The 21,355-nt window shown below is 40.2% G+C and overlaps 3 protein-coding genes across 5 annotated transcripts; 1 reads left to right on the top strand and 2 right to left on the bottom strand.

The window, feature by feature from the left end:
* The first annotated feature begins 3,376 nt into the window (after positions 1-3,376).
* LOC133742442 (zinc finger protein BRUTUS-like At1g74770) lies at positions 3,377-10,374 on the top strand. 2 transcript variants are annotated; one of them, XM_062170097.1, is made up of 12 exons: positions 3,378-3,842; positions 4,348-4,566; positions 4,748-4,942; positions 5,059-5,381; positions 5,482-5,713; positions 5,910-7,621; positions 8,476-8,685; positions 8,761-8,898; positions 9,361-9,595; positions 9,758-9,817; positions 9,939-10,010; positions 10,097-10,374. In XM_062170097.1, exons 1-12 carry the CDS (start codon positions 3,558-3,560, stop codon positions 10,196-10,198), a joined length of 3,783 nt encoding a protein of 1,260 aa, XP_062026081.1. In that variant the 5' UTR covers positions 3,378-3,557; the 3' UTR covers positions 10,199-10,374. The 2 variants fall into 2 exon arrangements, 1 of the variants encoding a protein (XP_062026081.1); XR_009862586.1 differs by lacking the exons at positions 9,361-9,595; positions 9,758-9,817; positions 9,939-10,010; positions 10,097-10,374 and having other exon boundaries at positions 3,377-3,842; positions 8,417-8,685.
* A 238-nt stretch (positions 10,375-10,612) lies between these two features.
* On the bottom strand, positions 10,613-12,268 carry LOC133742443 (LOB domain-containing protein 27-like). Its single transcript, XM_062170098.1, has 2 exons — positions 10,831-12,268; positions 10,613-10,748 (listed from the first exon to the last, which is right to left on the bottom strand). The coding sequence occupies exons 1-2, from the start codon at positions 11,871-11,873 to the stop codon at positions 10,631-10,633; spliced, it is 1,161 nt and encodes a 386-aa protein (XP_062026082.1). The 5' UTR covers positions 11,874-12,268; the 3' UTR covers positions 10,613-10,630.
* Positions 12,269-12,518: 250 nt separating this feature from the next.
* On the bottom strand, positions 12,519-21,081 carry LOC133746251 (uncharacterized). Of its 2 annotated transcripts, none has more exons than XM_062174432.1 (15): positions 18,110-21,081; positions 17,870-17,998; positions 17,597-17,788; positions 17,458-17,507; positions 17,010-17,325; positions 16,711-16,849; positions 16,419-16,631; positions 15,852-15,947; positions 14,872-15,068; positions 14,542-14,757; positions 14,145-14,420; positions 13,872-14,019; positions 13,652-13,785; positions 13,378-13,464; positions 12,519-13,294 (listed from the first exon to the last, which is right to left on the bottom strand). In XM_062174432.1, the coding sequence occupies exons 1-15, from the start codon at positions 20,795-20,797 to the stop codon at positions 13,208-13,210; spliced, it is 4,968 nt and encodes a 1,655-aa protein (XP_062030416.1). In that variant the 5' UTR covers positions 20,798-21,081; the 3' UTR covers positions 12,519-13,207. The 2 variants fall into 2 exon arrangements, with proteins under 2 accessions (XP_062030416.1, XP_062030415.1); XM_062174431.1 differs by having other exon boundaries at positions 16,711-16,855; positions 18,110-21,080.
* Between the last annotated feature and the right edge of the window lie 274 nt (positions 21,082-21,355).

Genomic DNA, 21,355 nt, shown 5'->3' with positions numbered 1-21,355 from the left:
GGCCGTTTCACACCGTTTTAAGCCCACTAAACCCGATCAAGGACCAAACCAAAACAAAATCAGGAACGGCGTGAACGAGCCCGCCCTACTAATCCCAACGCTTTTGCATGGCCCCTATTAAAATAATCAAAACCAAATCACGATTATTTAATTGGCGGGAAAAACCCCAAAGGTCGTTAGGCCACGCCCTTTCGCCGTTTGTACGGACACGTAAGCAAAAAAAGGATCGCGTGGGTTTCACGCCCGTGCTGAGGCATAGTTGCTTGTATAGTACATTAGTACTATAGTTGTATGACAATCCTTGTTAGCACCAAATCCGGGAGGTTCTAATCCTAAATATACAGCCACTCTCGAGCCGGACCTGAGGCCCGTAAGTCGGCCGTCTCAGGCTCAGTGTCGGAAAATTTTATAGTAGAGAGTTTAGTAATCTGAGATTGCAATGGTAGTTCCTTAATTGTTGCCTCTAAAAGAATTAGAGTGACTTCTGTTCCTGTTACTGAAGCTCAAGCACTTTGTGATAGCTTGTTAACTACACACCGTAGTGGCTATCAGAATATACATACAGAGGAAGACACTAAACTAGTAATTGATTATGTTAATGAAGGCCTTGTAGATTATTGAACATTGATTGTAATATCCAGCACCTAGCTAGATTGTTCGACTCAATAGGCAAATTTTTTGACAGATGTACTTGCAAATTTAAGTCACTTCCACATCTAATATGTTTATTTTCTTATCAAAAACAAATATATAAAAAAAAAAAAACCTTAGCTAGGATTAGTAGAGGTTCATGTTATTCATAATGCTATTTCATCTGTCAGAAGTTCAGACTTCAAGTCCCCTATTATATTTAGGGTTTTTGTCCATTTATCCCATTTTTACGGGTTTTTTTTTCTCATTTATCCTATTAAGTTTTTTGAATTCATTCTTACCCAAAACACTCTAAGGAAGTCTTCCCTAATACCCTATTAAATTATTATTTTTTGTTTATTTTTGAGACTATTTTACCCTCACCCCTTTGTTACTTAGAGAGAGAATGGAAGAGAGAGAAACCATAGGAGACTTCGCCGGAGCCCGGTCACCGGCCACCCGATTCCGGCCAACTTTTTTTAGAAATAGGTACTGTAAGTGACAGATCAATTCAAGAACGTTGTTTGCAACCAGATATATATATATATATATATATATATATATATATATATATATATATATATATATAATATATATTTACGACTAGGATTGAAAGTAGTTAGCAATCCTAAAATATTAAAGTAAAATTAAAGGCAGATTAAATACGACAAATGATTGCAGTGAAGTTGCAATCCTAAAATTAAAAGGAACGGTAACAATACGTAAAGAACAAATGAAAGTATATCAAGAAAGGAGAAATCGAATTCACTGACTTGAATCTTTGAGAGAGGCTTGCTTTGGTGCAATGTCCTAAGACAGAAATACGTCCCTACACACTTGCTGTAGATCTTCTAGGACGTCTGCCCTGCAGGATTCAACTCTCAATCCAAGGTTAGCAGTGTTGCCTTGGATTCTATCGCGAACGTCAATCTGTGTTTTCTCTCAGAAGATTTTATGGAAGATATGTGAGTCTCAAAACTGATGTCTTGAGAATTGGCATTTGTGAGTCTTTTATAGAGTTCAGATTGAACTGGTATGAGAAGTTACAACTGTTCGATTTGAATTTCCAAAACGAACAAATGTGTCCTTTGTAATTGTAACTGCTCTCATATCTATCTGAAACAAAGAAAGACATCAAAAGACGTCTGTTCGGGCAAGACGACTGTTCGGGCCCGAGACCCAAGGCCTAGTCTTTGATCACCACAATGTAATTTGCAAATTAGGAGTACTAGAGTCAGCGCATCCTAATTTAGGATTGCAACAATGTATCTATCCTAATATCAGCAAATGAACAAAGTACCAACAACTTTCGCCTGAATCCGGTCATCAGCCGCCGAATTCCTATCACCGGCCGCAGCCCATCAGACTTTTCTGAAAACCTCGCCGAAGGTCGTCAAAGATTTCATAGGTTGCTGGAAAGGTTTATAATAGACGTCTATTGCCCCCTAATAGACGTCTATTGACCCCTTATAGAGGGACAATAAACGTCTATTGACCCCCTATAGAGGGACAATAAACGTCTATTGCCCCCCAATAAACGTCTATTGCTTCCCAATAGAACTTTCGGTTGCTAGAATGAAAACTAATCTTCCTAAAATTAGACAAATAAAACTTTGATTAAAGAAAAAAATGAAGAGATTATATCAATTCGAAACGTCTATTGCCCCCCAATAGACATTCAAAACATTTCTTTTTCTTTCCTTCTGTCCCATTAAAAAAAAAAAAACTGATTTGGGCACCGAGAAAATGCTATGGCACCCACATCAAGAGTGGACGCTTTTCTCGCCAGTGCTTCGGAGCTCCGACTCCGAATAGCCTACCAGGTGTTGGACTCCGGCGAGGTAGGTCCGACCGGAGTTCCTTCATCGTCTTCAGGAGTGGATGTTGCTTCTTCGATCGAGGCCGCAGACGAAAAAAAAAAAAAAAAAAAAAAAAAAGGCCAAATCGCCGAAATCGACCAGAAGCTCGGGGCTGTAAACACTAAACAGAGGCATTTGCGACACGTGCCAAGGCCTGAGAAAGTCGGTGGCGGTCGCTCCCTGCTTGAGTCGACTCAGTGCTCTGTGCTCGTTGCCGTCCGATCTCAACAAGGTCCTCGATCTGCAGCGTCCTCTCCGGCCTCTGCGGCGCTCTCGACCTCCAAGGCACTATCGTCTCATGATTTGAAGCAACAAGTTGGTCGCCGCGTCTGGTTCTGCAGGATCCGATTCGGATCCTCTTAGTTCGAATCTAATCAGTGCCGGAGGTTGAACTTCTCCGAAAGTCACCAAACTTTGTGGCCTCACCGCTCCGTCATCACTGCCAACCCCATTGTGATGTCGCCGGCGCCGGCGGAAGTCGAAACCAGAGTGGAATTTGAGAGCTCTCTCTCTTTTTGCATATCGTAGTGGCATAAGGTAGTTTATTAATTAACCTGAGGGCAAAATTGTCATTTAGCTGTTAAATGGATTAGTAGGAACAAGAAACTGTTGTCAGGATAACTTGGATAATTTTGGTTCATTTTGGTGCTTTGGGTCAATGACCCTTATATTTAACGATTTCATTCATCAAAACTTGAAGGCAGTTGCACTGGAATAGCGGGTAAATTTGGGTCGGGTGGGTTCCACGGTGGTGCGGAGGGCGCGTGTGGGATGCTGCTGCGTAAAGAGCTGGCAGGGCTGGCCGTTTAGTACGACGTCGCTTTCGCCGGGCTGCGGAGACGGACACTAACAGGGAATAAAAAATGGATTTTAGGGATTAAAAAAATAGGAGATCGAGGTGGGTAAGGGGGAACAAGCCTAGAGAGAGAGAGAGAGAGAGAGAGAGAGGGAGCTTCAAAAGCAGAGGCGTTAAATTCCATTGACCCTCGCAATGCCACACCTCTTCTCCTCCTCCTTCTTCTCCTCCACCTTCATGGTGCTTAAAACGACGTCGTCGTCTCGCTTTGGATGGGCGGCGACCGTCACGACACCACTCGGCCGGACTGTTCCTCGTCTTCTTCTTCTTCTTCTTCGTCGTCTTCGTCTTCCGAGTCGCGAGTCCGGCTCGCTCAGACGCCGATTCTGTTGCTGGTTTGCTTCCACAAGGCGATGCGAGCCGAGCTCGCCGATCTCCGCCACGTCACCGAGGCCGCCTTGGACGGTGGATTCAGAGGCCGCGTTGTTCTCGAGGTTCTGCGACGGTTTGAGTTCCTCAAGCTCGCGTATAAGTACCACTGCTCTGCTGAGGATGAGGTAAAAAGCTTTTGAAATTTACTAAGAATTTATAATTTCGTGTGAAATTTAGAAAATGCATGATTAATCGAGTAATTAAGCAATAATATCTGTTGTAATTTGGAAAACTTGCTTCAATTTACGAAGGTAAGAAGTGAAACTTGGTAAAATTTAGATGAGTGTAAGTTGCTTTTACATTTCAATGGATAATTGAAGGAAAATTTAGATGACTGTAAGTTGCGTATCAGTATCACTGCTCTGCAAAGGTTCGAAAAGCTTTGAAATTTGCTAAGAATTTCTAATTTCGTATGAAATTTGTAGAATGTATGATTAATCGACTAATTAAGCAATAATATCTGTTGTAATTTGGAAAACTTGTTTTTATTTATGACTGTAATTTTATGTAGTTAACGGTAAGAAGTAAAAACTTATTGCTTTTACATTTCAATGGATGATTGAAGGAAAATTTTGCACTGCTTGTATTGTGTATGTTTTTTTTAAGAGTGATTGTATATTTTCTTGGCAGGTTATTTTTCTAGCGCTAGATGGACGAACAAAAAACATAGCTTGTACATATTCATTGGAGCATAGGAGTATTGATGGTCTTTTTGATTCTATTTTTAGTTGTTTGGATGTATTGTTAGAGGAAAGTGAAGATACTTCAAAGGAATTTCAGGAACTTGTGTTCTGCATCGGGACGCTCCAGGCGTTCATTTGCCAGCATATGGTGAAAGAAGAAGAACAGGTAAGACATTCACTTCCTTGCGGTTTGCAGTATTAAAACGAGTTTATTTGACCACATTCAAATATAAATCGATATATATATATTCAGTTCCTATAGTTTTCTAGTTATACTGTTTGGAATTTGATGTCATACGTGTATGGATTGTGCTCCATGCATTACTAATGATGTGCATGGGCTCCAGGTTTTTCCTTTGCTCCTGCAGCAATTCTCTGTGAAGGAGCAGGCTTCACTTGTGTGGCAGTTCATGTGTAGTATGCCTTTAGTGCTGCTAGAGGATCTTCTACCATGGATGATCTCCTCTCTTCAAAATGATGAAAAAGAGGAACTCATACATTGCATAAAAGAAATTGTACCTGATGAAAAACATCTCCAAGAGGTACAGTTTAACTCAAGTTCTCACCCCAATAAATTGTACCCTAATCTTTTGTAACCCAAGTTCTTACTCTAGTGCTCTATCAATCCCTTGGTAATGATAGCTTAAATATTTTCTAGGTAGTAAGCTCGTGGCTTGCTAACAAGGGCCAAGCTCGACACACTGGTGATGATGAATATGCAGATATGAAAAAGTTACTCAAGTCTCATTCCCCTAAGAGGTTCTTTGAAGAAAATTGGAGTTGCATGAAGGAAGACAGCATCCAAACTGATACTGGATACAGTCCTGTTGATGGGCTTCATCTTTGGCATGGTGCCATAAGGAAAGATCTAGAAAAAATTATGGGAGAGCTATATCAATTGAGAAGCTCAGTCAATTTTCTAGATATTGATTCAATAGTTGTCCAGCTAAAGTTTCTTGCTGATGTCCTTACTTTCTACAGGTAGTCAATGCAGTTGCTAAGGCCATTATTATTATTATTTTTTTAATTTATAATTTTTTTTTTTCAATTGATTCTTCAATGAACACTTTCTGACCTACAGCAATGCATTGGAGAAGTTAGTTCACCCTGTGTTAAATGAACTTGTCAATGGCTGTCTGTACCCCACAATTGAGATATTTCCCGATGAAAGCCTTCTGGAAAGTTTGCAGAATTTACTATACTATGGCCTTGAAAATAGAACACCTTTGAGCAAATTTGTTGAAAAGCTTTGCTGGGAATTTGAGTGTCTTGTGGTGGGAGTCCGCAAGCATTTTGCTTTCCACGAAACAGAGGTAAATAAATCAAGGAAGGGTGAATATTCCCAACCTTCTAGGATTTCGTAATTTATGGCATTTAGAGATAACTATGATTTAGTTTGTTAAGAAAACTTACAGAAGTCCTTTTTGTTGGGGCAAGATATTACCAAATTATGGTTAAGAAAATTCTTGCCTTATTGAATCCAAATTAACATGGACCAGCTTTTATCAGGTATTTCCCATTATAAGGAAGAACTGTAGCCATGAAATGCAACAGCAACTCGTGTATGTCAGCCTTCATATTATGCCACTTGGGTTGCTGAAGTGTGTGACTACTTGGTTTTCAGCTAACTTATCCGAGGATGAGTCCAGGTCAATTCTTAGCAGCATGAAGCAGCGAGATTTCTTGGTTAATGAATCTTTTATGTCCCTGTTACATGAGTGGTTCCGTATTGGCCATTCAGGTAAAACCTCAATTGAAAATTTCCGAGAGGACTTGCAGCAAATATTTAAGAGCAGATGCACTTTCTTATGCAATCAATTACATGCCAGTACTGCGTGTTCATCTGTAAGCTCCAATATGCAACATCGAGGGAAATCAAACACTGGGGTAATGGAACTAATTTCTTCAAAAAAGGGAAAGAACTCTATGCCATACTCTTCATCTTTTGCCTCCGACTCTTCTACATATTCTGAGACGTCAAACTCAAGAGGAATCAATCCCCAAGTATACTTCTCTGGAATGAAAACATCATATCATATTCCTGAAAGTCTTAGTGGAGAAAACTTGAGTGGTTACGGTCTCCATGAACCAAAACCAATAGATCTCTTATTTTTCTTCCACAAGGCTCTCAGGAAGGATTTGGATTACCTTGTCCTTGGTTCAGCTGAGTTGGCTGAAAATGCAGCTTCCCTCACAGATTTTTGCCGGCGCTTTAATCTCATACAGTTCTTACATCAAATACATAGTGAAGCAGAGGACGAGGTTGCCTTTCCAGCCTTGGAGGCAAAGGGAAAATGTCAAAACATTAGCCAGTCTTACACAATGGACCACAAACTAGAGGTTGAACTCTTCCAAAAAATATCCTTCATTCTAGATGAGATGTCTAAATTGCATTTTTCAGTTTCTATGGTTGATTCAAACACAATGGACCAGATGTCGCCAAAGCACTATCAGTTGTGCATGAGGCTTCATGGTATGTGCAAATCAACGTGCAAATTACTGACTGAACATATTCATCGTGAAGAAGTTGAACTTTGGCCCTTGTTTAAAGAATGCTTCTCCATTGAAGAGCAAGAAAGGATCGTGGGATGCATACTTGGTAGAACAGAAGCAAAAATATTACAAGATATGATACCCTGGCTGATGGAATCTTTGACACCAGAAGAACAGCATGCCATGATATCTATATGGCGCCAGGTCACCAGAAACACAATGTTTGATGAGTGGTTGAAAGAATGGTGGGAGGGTTATGATGCAGGCAAGGTGGTGGAGGAGTCAAGCCTTCCTCCTTCAAAGACTGTAGATCCCTTGGAGGTTGTCTCTACGTACTTGTGTGGACTGGATGAACTAGAAAGAAAACTCTGCAACAGAAGCATCAACTTTCCTGAAAAAGATTCCCCTGATACTAATACTAAGCTGTTACAAATCAGTGAGGTGGATCATAAGCTGAGGGATGCTGATAGTCACCAATGTAAATACAACCCTAGAGAATCTGGAAGTCTTGCAGAAGGTAAGAAGATGAAAAATGAAGACATTGAAAATGCCACAGATCAAATCAATGATCCAGGACAACTTTTTCAAGCAAGTCATAAAACAGATTACTGTGAGTGCCTGCTGACACTAAGTCAAGAGGATCTGTTGACTGCAATAAGTAAAATCTCCCGCGACTCTTCCTTGGATCCTCAGAAGAAACCATATATGATGCAGAACCTGCTATCGAGGTTGGTCATAAAAATGTCTGTTATATTTTGTTTTCTTTTCAAAGCTCTACTTTCCTTTAATCTTTTTGCTCCCCTGTTTAGGACAAAATTTGTTTATTATTCCAATCATACTACCTATTGTAAGAGCAAGAAGCAATAATACATTGGTATATGTCATAGTAATTTAAGCATACCATCAAGTATTAAACATGGTCTATTGCTCAAAAATGTTTGTCAATTTAAGATAACACAGACCACACACACACACACACAAATCAAGCCTTAAACATGCTGTACAAACTATACAAGAAACAGGGATCACCAAGACATCAAACAAAATAGAAAACACACTGATACTTTGTTAAGTTACTGCTGATCCTAAAAGCTTAAGCTATTAGCAAATTAATTAAAAATAGTATATGCAGACCAACCTTATTGGAAAAAGATCTATGGTGGGTTAATTGATGGTCCTAATGACCAGATTATGAAACCAATTCAGACTGCTTCCCTTGACGAAACTAGGTTATAGATCAACTTTAGAAGTGGTTGTGGCTTATATTTGACCAAAAGAGTCTAGTTAGGTAATTTCCAACAGAAACCTAATAAATCTGATATAACAGACATATGTTCTTTAAGACATGTATTAAAAAATAAACATAAATGTAAGGGAGGAGAAGCTGGCTGGATATGAATAAGTTGACAATGATCCCTTGATACTAGCCCCAATTTGCATCACAGTGCCAATTTTTTTTTTTAAATTTTCTTTCTCAATTTCTCACACTTCTATCTTTCTGCTACATCTGCATGCTGATAAAGTTGGACAAAGACTCTTCCTGTGGGAAGAAATGACAAGTTTTTATATTTACACTCTTCAGCCATTGGAGAGTCAGACAACACTCTCAGTCAACTGTTGCAAGTAATGGGAAAGAATTCCCTGATCAGCATCCGTCGTATCAGGACCCATTTGGGCTAACATTTGGTTGTAAACACTATAAGAGGAACTGTAAGCTTGTTGCTGCATGTTGCAACCAGCTCTACACTTGCATACGCTGCCATGATGAGATGGCCGAGCACACAATAGATAGGTATTCAACAGTGTAAATATCAATGTTAATGTTTCCTATTCTCTCTTCTTTTCTCATTATGGGATACATATGCAGGAGATCTGTAACAGAGATGATGTGCATGAAATGCTTGAAAATTCAGCCAATCGGGCCCACATGCTCATCTGCATCCTGCAATGATTTATCCATGGCAAGATACTTTTGCAAAATCTGCAAAATTTTTGATGATGAAAGGTGACTTATCCTGATTTAACTGACTATATTGTTGCTAGATTTGATCATAATGCGAAACTATATTACCTACTTTTGTAATGAAGCGATTTAGCCCCTGACAAACTGTGAGTAGCTAGTAACTAAGGATGGAGAATTTGACTACCTTTAACTATCTTGGCATCCATTTGAATAATTTGTTCAGTACCACATTTTTGAATAATCTCATTACTTCATTATTCAGGCAATCTGTGGTCTAGTCACCACAATGCCACTATCAGACTGTAAGAAATTAACTACTACTGGACTTTATGTGCATAAACTTCTGTAGTGACTAGAATGGTGTTCTCATTCTACCCCTATTTTTTTTTATGGGTATTGATCTAGGGTAGATTTAACGCCATGTTTCCATGCCAACTGGTTATGTTATATTCAAGTCAACAGTTCGAGATTATTTATGTTTCTAATGAAGAAGCTCTTTACCAGGATTATCTACCATTGCCCTTACTGTAACTTGTGCCGAGTTGGAAAGGGATTGGGTATTGACTACTTCCATTGCATGACTTGTAATGCTTGCATGTCCCGTTCTCTCTTCAAGCATACATGCAGAGAGAAAAGCTTTATGGATAATTGCCCTATTTGCCACGAGGACATCTTCACGTCCAACTCTCCAGTAAAGGCCCTTCCATGTGGTCATTCAATGCATTCAACATGTTTTCAGGTACTTTCCTTGTATAGTTCTTGCTTGTGTCCACACACACACACACACACACACACACACACACACACACACACACACACACACATATATATATATATATATATATATATATATCTGCAAATATTCAGAAAGCTTTACTCGTACTTGTGATGCTGCTTCTAGGCCTACACCTTTACTAATTATACCTGCCCAATCTGTGGCAAGTCACTTGGGGACATGCAGGTCAGTTACCAAACTTGTGAAGTCTACCGATTGAAAATCAAATTAATTCACTTTCTTCATATGCTAATCTCTGTCCAATTAAGATGTGTGAAGGCTCTTGAACTGTATGCTTGTCTTGCAGATGTTATTTAGAATGTATGATGCATATTTGGCTGGAGAGAAGCTTCCAGATGAGTATTCTGGCCGAACTGAGGTTTGTCACTCTCTTTTTCTTGCCGTACTCATTAGCTCCTAATGCTTCCAGACACATGTGTTCATCAAGTGTTGATGGAATTGCAGGCCATACTATGCAATGACTGTGAGAAGAAAGGAACTGCTCCCTTTCATTGGCTTTACCACAAGTGCACCTTTTGTGGTTCATACAATACCAGGCTTCTATGACTCAATCCCTAGTGCGTCTGGACAAGTATTTCCACGTAGCTATGTTTCTTGTAAAGAGCTTGAATTACAATTTGCCTTTCACCACTTGGGATTTTGTTGGAAGCATTTGAAATCTGTTTAGAATAGTGTCTGTGAATAATATTAAGTTCCCTCGTTTTTGAAGCTGAAATACACAAGTTCTCCTGGAGGGAAACATTCTTCTAATCTAAATCCTTGGCTTCTATCAGTACTTGACAGAACTACAGAGTGTGCTATTTACGAACTCATTTGTCAAACAAAAATTTCTACGAGGAGGGAAATTGAAGAAGAAGCTCAGAATTGTGCAGTTTTTTATTCATAAATGAGTAAAACAAAATTGTTGAATATTCCCTTCTTATGAAACAACTCACGATGGAAAACTATAAATAAACAGTAGAGCCAAAATGGTTTTTTCTAGCTTACTGATAACTTGACGCTGGTAAGACTGAAGCATGCTGCAGCACTCTTCAATGTGTTCTCCGCCGCATGATCCATCGATAATTGTGTTGTGTCCTTAAAAGATTCTTCCGAACTGCACGATGAATGAAAAAGTTAAGCTCGAATCACATTCTTACATGGTCATCAACTCATCATTTTGTGACAAACGAATGTACCTGCTTGAATCATAAGCCTCTTTGGAATCAATGTATGACTGTCTATCATCTATGGTATCGAAAAATGGGTGCAGCTCATCGTAATCTTGAACATCTTCTGATTCAATAGCTAGTCTCTGCGAAACTCCGAACTGGGATTGAACTGTCTCTGCATTATCGTTGTTCTCATTGATACTGCTGTTGTTGTTAGTGAAAGGATTTTGGGCCCACAAAACATTCTCCCCGGTAATATTCTCCTTGGAGTCAATGTCATAAGCACAAGTGTAAGCATCGTCGCTTCGATGAGAGTAAGGCTGCTGCTGCTGCTGCTGTTGTGTTACAGGCAAAGCATGAGGTATGGCAGTATTATTGTTATCATAAGATTGTGGAGTACTATGATGTAAAAGTGAGATGGTATTATTATTATTTGGTGGTGCCATGCCCAATTCTAATTGTGAGGTCACATAATCTTGCATAGATGAAATCTGCTGCTGCTGCTGGTAGTGATGTTGTCTGTACAATGCAAGCTGTTTATGAACATTTTGAAGCTCCTGCTCCGCAACCATAATCTGGTACTGTAATTGCCAGATCACCTCCCAACAGCCGTAGACCGGAAACTTGTCTCGAATGTTGGCTTGGTAGATGATGGACTTCATGGTCTCAAACTTGAGACAGGGGTCGACACTTTTAAGTATCTTCAAGATGTTGCAGACCCCGAAAAGCTTGTGTGCATTTTGAAACATTTTTGGTTGGTCTGGTGGGAAATAAGGAGCTAAAGGGCACTCTGGCGTGCACTTTCTTCTTTGGTATTTGCATGCAGCACAGGCCTGGCTGGTGGCACCCTTAAGGGTCATTATGTTGTCTGAACCAAGTAAGTGTCGTCGGCTTCGTTGCGGTGGTGGTTCAAACCAATGTGGCAAATGTAGCCATCGAAAGCTTAGAAATGAGTTGGAGAGATGAATATTGCAAAGGTGGCGGTAATGATGGAGAAGAAGAATGAGGAAGAAGAAGGATGTGAGGAAGATGGTGATGGTGAAGAAGAATGTGGGTATGAGAAGCAACATGGTTGTGGTTTTGGTTTTGGTTTTTGGGGATCTGAAAAGGTCTGGTAATGTGCGGATTTGCTGGAAGTAGAGAAGAGAGACTAAGTAAAAAGGAAGAGATTGGGGAGAGGAGCGAAATCGACGGGGGATGGTTTCTGTATTTTCAAGTGTGTTGTTAGAGAGAGACCGTTGGGGACAAATGTAGGACTTTGAGGGAGTCCGAAAATTTTGGGCCACCTTTTTTTGGTTATGGTCGTAGCTACTTCACACTGACTTGTCTTTGCAATGTATTTTTAGGTGACGGTTTTTTGTCACATGTGGGAAATTCATTTCCACCAATTAGTTACTGGTTTAGTGATATTTCTTCGTACTTTATTGTATCTAAATATTAAAAAAAAAAATTGTAAATGATTGAACGGCGGAGAGTTTAAGGAAAGCCATGAGACCGTCATGGACAAGACGAGAAATAATGAAAAAAATTGATGAATTAATTAAAGATTAGCTATAATCAGTTCAATTGGATAGTACAAGGGACAAACAATCAATCAAATAAATAAAATTAATTTTAGGTCTTTTATCTTTCTAGACAGGCAAATTACTTTACTTTTTCATTGGAGGCTTTTGAAGCACATAATCTGGCACCAAGTACCTCAAAACACACAATAATAGTACCAATAAATCACCGACAAGATACGAGCAAATAAATCTTCATTTTAACCCATAGTGTCAAAATGAAGCAATAATTTTACTGTTTTGACTTTTGAGTACCCAAAAGACCTAATGTGATCTATACAAAACCCATTTTCAAAATTGGGGGGGGGGAATATGAAAAAAAAAAAAAAAATAGAAAACGTCCGGCAAAGATTTCGATTTCAATTTCAACAACCTATACTCCCCTTTACTGTTACATGCTCCAAGTTTGAGAAACAACTGGAAATCAATGCCAGCTATGGTTAAGCTCCTTAAATCCGCATATAGCCAGACAACTACTCATCAACCAAATCCACCTTAAAAGGAAAATCTCGGGCAGTCACCTGATAATGCTGAGGTTATTGGAGGAAAACATACCACATGATGATAACACTTTCCGATTCCTCGATTGTCTGATTAATGCTGAGATGCTTTAGATACACGGTTTCTCCCATGAGGACCAGTTGCTCAAAAAAATTTCTTCATTATATCATTCTGTTAATTCTACATCAGAACTCTGGACTTCCACTGTAACTGACGTTGCAAACTTTTAGCGGGCGGCAGGATACAGAGGAAATCAGCGCTTCCTCACCACAGACAGAGAGTGAATACACATACAACATCAATGCTCTCTTTCTGATGCTAAATTGCATTCCAGAGAAAGTCTAGTTTACAGCTTCAAAGAAAAGAACTTGCGGTTGCAAATGCCCTCTTTCGCACATGGTAAGAACATCAGCCCACCCACCAATCACCTATATTAAGTCACAAATTGTAACAAAGGACAAAAGGGAAAGAACGCAAAGGAAGCTTGATTTACAAAAGAAGGTGAGTTTACCTTGACAGTATTATCATCATACATAACCCAGCATTCGCGCTCATGACTATAGGCAAAGCAATGGTAATGTTGCCCGTAGTAGCAAACCTAAGAGTGAAATGATATGTCAGTTCCAAATAGATACACGTTTTCATAGAGACAGATAAATCCAAGTATTTGGAGAAGGTAAGCCTCTTTGTCAACCTTCAACCACACTATAATTTACAAACCTAAGGAAAATATGAAACAAAAGCTGCAAATGAAACATGATCAAGGCTTATCTAAATATACATACCACAGAAACCAAGTTATGTGTACTCTTTGGATCCAGTCCACGGTAAAGGACACTGATATCTATCTCAGTATTTAGAGCTGCCAGTGTTGCTTTTATATCATCAGCACTCTCACAAGTATTTTGCCAACCCATAACTGCAAGAGAAAATATTAACATAATTATGGGTATTGATGGAAGCCAGTTTCCTCTTTACAAACAAATAAGCATTTTCTCAAGTCACCTGTTGTGAAAACATGTGGTGGAGTTGAAAGAATGTGATGGATATAGTTGAGCTTCCCACAGCCACCAGCCTCGGAATCACAGGCCAACTGATGATTCTTCTCTACAAGATTTAAAAGCTCGTCAAAGGAGCTTTCTGCATACTCATCCTAGCAAGAATAATAAGAGAGAAGGCAAAGAAAATTAGTTAACATACCAAAAACATCAAGTAGCTTAAACAGCAATTGCAACCATCAGAAAATAAATAATCAGAATGTTCTTCACAAAACAATACCTTCATAGTTCGGAGAGCACTGGCATTTATATTATGAAAGAAAGAAGTGTATTTGAGATGTCTGGACTCCAAACCACAAGTGCAGCAATTCATTCGTTCAAAAATGTTCATTCCAAACATGGAGTGCACAATACAAGCATTGTTTGAACAATCCCAAGACCCCAGGCAACTACTTTCCACTGATTCAGTATCAGAAACACTCGAACCACGAGTAAATGACCGGTGAAGACAGTCAAATATCACTCCCAAAACTTCAGAAGCATCATTCATCTGAGCCTGCATAGTTGCTATTATCTTAGTCACAACTCCGAAAATGGAGGTAAATTTATGATTCATGAGCTAATAGGATGATTTTATAGTTTCGTAAAGGTTATATTAGTGGCAGGGAATAATGTACCTCCTGGAAGAAGTTACTTTCTGGATACAGGTTGCTTAAAGCTATTCTCAAAGACGTAGGCGCAACAGCTTCTCTTCGCATATCTGTAGCTGCATTACTCAAGGCAGTAAATATTTCATACAATGCACAGACCACACATGGATCCCCCACGTGAGCATGTTCTGATGTTGATCTTTGCAGGAACTCATCTCGAAACAGTCTAATATGCCACAAGGACTGAGAAGATACAGAAAAAGAAATGTTCAAGATGGAGAAGATGATCAGGAAATGACCACAATAATAAACAAACCAAAATAATAAATCCATCAGATAACTTTGCATCACAAGCACCTGTATGATAACATTCAGAAAGCAGTTGTATTCACCAACTTCATTCTTTAACCCAGTACCCAGGACATCAATATCACTTGCATTTTCAACTCTGATGTCATTATGTAAAACACCGCCTTTATCAAAATCTGCCGAAATCCCTTTGGGTGTCCTCAAACTTGAAACTAAGGGCAATTTCCACTGTTCTTGGAATGTATCTGATAAATAGCATGGATAGAAAGGTTAGGCAGTTGCAGACACTGCTATTAAAAGCTGGAGACACCAAGTTCTCAAAACCGCAAAAGCTGGGAAGATGCATTGGTAAGACAGATGGTAGCAAACTAGCAATACAATTTGGCAAGATAAAGCTTACTTTTTGATCAGTCTCCTAATGTCTAGGTGAGACTGCATTAAACACTGACTAGATTATGTAGATCAAACTAATGATTCACATGGTCAATGATGGTCAGAGTTAGAAAACTTGGGTAATATTTGTCTTAACATGGCCAGATCAACATCCCCTGTCTACTAATCATATTTCATTAGAATCATACTGCATCTCTTTGAAATTCATGCATGAATACCTAAAACAGATCATTGCACAAAATTTGTGTCCAGAACTGGACTGCTACCGGAGATGACCGCTAATCTATTGTGTAGTACAAGTAAAGATTATTCATCTTTTCAAAAAAATAAATATAAAGTGAGGGTTATTCATTGAATTGGCTCTCTAATAAACTGAGATTACTAATCTAGTCCTTCGAGAGATCATCCAAGATCCAAGAGATTACATAAACAGTTAACAACATACAAATCTTTTTCTTTTTTATTAAATGTTAACCTCTAAATCGCATAATGACCAATTACTACAATGTGTTGAATGCAGCACTTCCCTCCATTAAGATAAAGGTACCCCACTAACTAAAGTGACCGGTGGTTAACAAATGTGAATATTGAGTAACAGAACATCGAAAATTTCACATATAAATAGATCATTTTACCTAGGCTTTGGCGTACGGCCTTTTTAAGGTCGGCCTGGAACCTTTCTTCATCATCTTCCTCTGCATGTTGCTGTCTCAATTCCCGTGTTCCCTTGTCTGCCAAAACAGGATTCACCAGTTTTCAATTAACAAATCCCATGCCCATAATTATTCCAAATGCCAAAAATTAATGCACATGAGCAAATGCCTACAAAGATAGATGTTGTATTTATCATATTTGCAGAGCAGCAGGAACATACAATTACAAAGAGGATCAATTTTAATGCTAAATTATCAAACTGATGAAATAAATAAAAAAAACTAAGCCTTCCAAGGAACTTGTCAAACATAAATCTTTTTGCTATCTGTCAACAAGCAAAAAAGTGACAGGGCAACTAATGTTGGCATGGTTCACCATACAGCCAAAATGACTTTACCAAACACTAAAATCATGTCAAACACACTCAAGCAGCTGGAATAATATCAGAGCTAAACAATACACCCCTCACAAGCTCCATTTATATCACAAGAACAATAAGCTCAAAAGTCAAAATTTCAGACAAACTCATGGTGGGTAAGTGAACTTACTGCTATCTGCAAGGAGATTGTCATTGGATCGAATTTGTTTACTTTGACCCTCAACATTTGGCCTCCCAACTTCAATATTTTCCCTTTCAGATAACAAGGTTCGACTCTTTCCGTCAGGCACTTTGGTGGAACTCCTCTGCCTTCTATTTTTCCTTCCTGGCCGTCGATCAGAAGGCAGATAACCATCCTCAAGAATTCCTCCATTAGGTAATCCTGTTCAAGAAGATGAGCAATGAATACATTTTTCATTATCACATTACGCCACCCTCATCCAAGGAATCCTAACACCAACCTGGGTGAACTTTATCTTGTGCACCATTAATCATTTGAGGACCAGAAACAGAGGAAGCTTTTACTGATGCTGGAGAACCATTTGCCATGTTAATAGGCACGCCTTCTAGATTGTTAGGGGATCCAGTCTTCTGTCCCAACTGCTCCTGAAAAGTAAATTTTCATTAAGTTTTCTACTTTTCTAAGTTCCATTCCTCCCATGCAAATGATCTTCAGTATTCAATTCCATGTACCAATTATTGAGTGGTAGATCAAGACAAGTAAACAGAAACAGGCAGGGCATAGCGTAACAACACTAACCTGCACATACGGCTTAAGTGGCTCATGCATATCTTGATCATTGGCATAAGGCTCCAAGTTAACATCGGGCAGTTTCTCTGCCACCTTCTCTGGATGCGGTAGAGTAGATTTCTTACTTTGCTCAGCAAGGTGCTTCTGCTTAGCTTCCTTCTCAATTTGTCTCTGATACTCCAAAGTTTCTTCAAGCTTTCTTTCCTCTTCCTCAAGTTCGATTCTCCGTCTAGATTCCTCTTCCTGTTGCTTCAAGTCATCACCATTTACAGAAACAACAATCTCAGAATCTGGAGGGTCACCATAAGATGCGACTGGAGAGGAACTGCAATAGGAGGCACATCAAATATACATCAAATAGAGTATACCCATTATAAGCAATCATAATCAATTGATAGCCATTTATGAGACTAGTAATAAATTGATACATATGCACATTGGAAACAAGAAGACATACTGCTCCGCAGACTCATCATGATGCATGTGCTCATCTGAAACACCAGTACCCTGCAGAAGTACGGGGAATAAATGTTAAATATCAGGATACATATTGACCTCCACCAAGAAAAAGACAACCAGAGAGACACAATTGAAACCTTTGTATCTTTTGCTTTCCTATACTCCTTATTCTTCTTCTTGTCTTTCGCTTTCTCCTGTGTGTGTCTCAAATTATCATTTCCTCCTTTGACACCTTTCTTAGAATCAAGTGCAAGTTCTGCCAAAAATGCCTCTCTTGCAGCATCCGACTTTTCAGTGGCATCTTTTTCAGCCAGCTCCTCCAAATGTGCCTACAGTGACACGAGAATGCATTATGCTAAGTTCAGAAAGAAAATAACCAGTTCAAAAAATTCATCTTCTTTAATACATACCCGAAGGTAGGACTTCAGTAAAGGCAAGACTATTGACCGATAATCATGGGCGGAGACGGGTTCAAGCTTAACTTCCAATTGCTGCATCCCAGTAACATTTCGCATAATCCGTGCATCGATTTTGCTTAGCTGCATGAGAAGCAAAAAATAATTTTTTTAAAAAAACAACAGCAACAAAAAAACAGAAGAGGTAAAATGACAATGATGATCATTTGAGTTAAAATGAAACCCTGAACTGACCTCTACATATAATTGTTCTTTCTGTCTCTGGATTGCAACTTCTACACAAGTGTCCACCTGATGCACATAATCCTTGGCTCTCCAATCATCATCTTCCCCGGATTCCAAGTCACATAACTGAGAAGTCACACCACCATAAGTTTCCTCATACCCAAACTGGTTAATGTTTAACGCTTCAGATTCTCTTAAAATGTTTGATATGGCATCTAACTCAATCCTACTTGCAAGGAACATCATATCATTCTCTCTCTCAAGCTCTTCTTTCCTCTTCCTTAGCACAGACTCGAAGCTTCGATTGGAAAATTCCGTGGCATTTTCCCTCTTTTTCCCTTCTTCAACACAGAGATCTTCAACTGCCTGTAATGCTTCTTCATAGTTTAAATGCTCACATTTTCTCTCACAAAGACTCTGCAGGTGGTAAAATTCCTTTTCAAGCATCTGGAGAATTTCCATCCCTTGTTGTGTTTTCTCTTCTTTTGTTTGCATCCAGGATGTCAACTGTTCAGCACTAGATGGGCCTGCAAATATCCAGGACAGCAGAGCATCGGAATCAGGAAGAAGCCCAGTTCCATCAGTAGGGGTTTCATGCCCAGCACTAAATGTAGAATCAGAAGTGTCCAAAAGGAGGCAGGATGCATCTCCGCTGAGAACAATCCTCTCTTTGATCTCTACACCCTGATTCGTGTTATTTCCATCATCCATAGCACTGCTACTTTTCTCAGAATATCTACCTAAACCACAAGCATGGGACAGATCCTGCAAGAATTTGAGGATTTTCCTAAGCTGTGTAGCTCCCAGGAAGCAAATGCACATAGGTGTTTGCTCCACACCATGGTTAAGAAGCTCAGAACCAGAAGCCTGTAGCTCATCAATTGTAAATTGTATCACCCTGTTAAGATGAGTTGCAGCAAGATATTTATGCCTGATAAGAACCTCAAATAAGGCATGAATTCTTTCAAGAAGCTTCATACGTTCAGGGTCATCAGTTATCGGCCAACCACCTGCTAGAGAAGAATAAGCAATAGACCCATTGTCCTCATCACATTCTGTAGACTCAACGTGAGCAACCTTCTCATGGTTACTGCCATCAACAGTTAAATCACTAGGACCATCTTCAAGAATTTCCTTCTCAGGCGATTCATCCCACGCATCTTTGAAACAATCCTCACACTCTTTGTTATGATTCCCAGAGTAGAACTCATCAACAAACTCAGAGTCTTTGCATTTTCTTTGATCTGTGAGCATTCTAATAGCAGCAGAGACATCCAGCGGTTTCCAAGAACAAGTAAGAATCATCTCAATCCATTCATTGTCAACATTTGGAGGCAAAACTGACTGCATTTTTGGCATAAGGTTTCCCATATGTTCATTCACAACATGGTGAATATGTGATTCAGAATCCACGAATTTCTCACTGCATCTACAACAAACCCAGTAGTTCCAACTTCTACTACTCTCTGCAAACGCCAGTGCTTCTGATAAAACCTCATTCGCCAAACCATCCTTGGACGAGCTAAACTTGGCCTTAAGATCGCTAACTCTAATCCTAAGTAACTCTTTCTTCATATCAACACTCATCGATTTCCAATACGACCTAACACAATCCTTCCTCTCCGATGATGACCCGTTTTTCCTCAACCCCCCATACTTTCTTCGCTCACCACCTCTCTGACCAGAACCGGACGACGAATCCACTCCCCTGTCACTCTTCTCACCCTCATTGCTCAACTGAGGCACCTCAGACTTCTGCTGCAACAGCCTGGCAGCCGCAACCCTTACTTCAATCTCCTTTCTCCTCTCTTCCGGCGTCTTAGTTGCCTTCTTAATCTCATTCGGCCGCCTAGTTTGCACCAACCTCACCTCCATAGGGTCCTCTGTCACCCTCCGAATCGGAATTAACCTAAACTTCTCTTCTCCATTCCCCAAATTCTTCATCCACGTCGAAATTGAGGCAATATTAGACTTCTGAATCAGCTGCCTGAGCTCATTCTGCACGTGGCCAATTCGAGCCTCCGCCGTCGGCAGCTTCTGCTGGCTCTCCTCCTGCAAGCTCTCCCTCGCAGGATCAACCGGCCTCTCCATCGCCAGAGCCCTCTCGCACTCCGCCACCACTTCCTCATACTCCTTGCCGTCGTTGGCCGCCTCGTAGAGCAAATTGGCGTAGAAATGCGCGAACTCGATCGAGTTCGGCGAGAGCTCCACCGCCCGCCGCGCCGACTCCGCCGCGTTCCTCAAATGCCGCTGCTTCGCGTTCGGGTCGTCGATAATCGACGCCACCTTGACGCACACAGTGCCCTGAACTCGGTGAATCAGAGCCGAGTGAGCCGAATTCTCGTGCCGCTGGCACGACTCCTTCATCAGCCTCAGCGCCTTCGTGTGGTTCCCGCGCCGGAGCGCCGTCAGCGCCCTCTCGCATTCGAGCTTCGCGGCGGCGCAAGCCTCCGAATCAAACACCGCACCACCGCCCGATTCGATCGACGGCGAGGATTCGATCTTGTTGTTGCTCAGGACTAGCAGGTTGTTGTTGTGGTTGTTGCTGTTAGGGCTATTGGACTCGGCGTCGGCGAGAGTGAGGGGAGCAGAATCGGGCTGGGCCAAAACGACGGCGTCTCCGCCATCGACAATCGGCGCAACCGCCGCCGGCGACTGTTTGGAACGCGGAGCAGCGTTTCGCTTCTTATTCCCCATTACTCTTCTATACAAATCCAACTCACATGCATATATATGTATATATATCTCTCTGTATGTATCTGTATCTATAGAGCGAGAAAGTTTTAGAGAGAGTACTTACTGGAGAAGAAGAGGAAGAAGCAGGTGAGGGTAGAAATGGAATTTCACAAGATCGGCGGTGTGATCGAGACGAGAGAGAAATGCAGAGAGAGACACTACCTACTGCTAGGAGTAGCGCCCATGGAACGGGATTAAGAAAAGGGAGAGATTAAGGTAATTTATATCAAATCTGGGCTGGGATTCGGATTTAGGTCCATTTTTCTTTTATTTTTGTGTGAGGACTGAGGAGAGAGTGTAGTAGGGTAATTAAGGCAATCTCTCTGATTTTTTTTTTCCTTTTATTTTTTATTTTTTTATTTATAGAAAATCTTCAGAGTTTTATGATTGTTATGTATGTTTATGTTCGGGCAAAGTGGAGACGAATCTTTTACTCGTTATTTTGATTCGCATTCTATACTTGCAAACACCACGTCATCTTAGTTGTTTATCTTTCTTTTTAAATATTGAACGTTAGTC

Source organism: Rosa rugosa, chromosome 4, assembly GCF_958449725.1.
Source record: "Rosa rugosa chromosome 4, drRosRugo1.1, whole genome shotgun sequence".
NCBI classification, from domain to species: domain Eukaryota; kingdom Viridiplantae; phylum Streptophyta; class Magnoliopsida; order Rosales; family Rosaceae; genus Rosa; species Rosa rugosa.
Note: the sequence above shows the minus strand (reverse complement) of the source record. Positions and strands in the feature narration are given on the sequence as shown.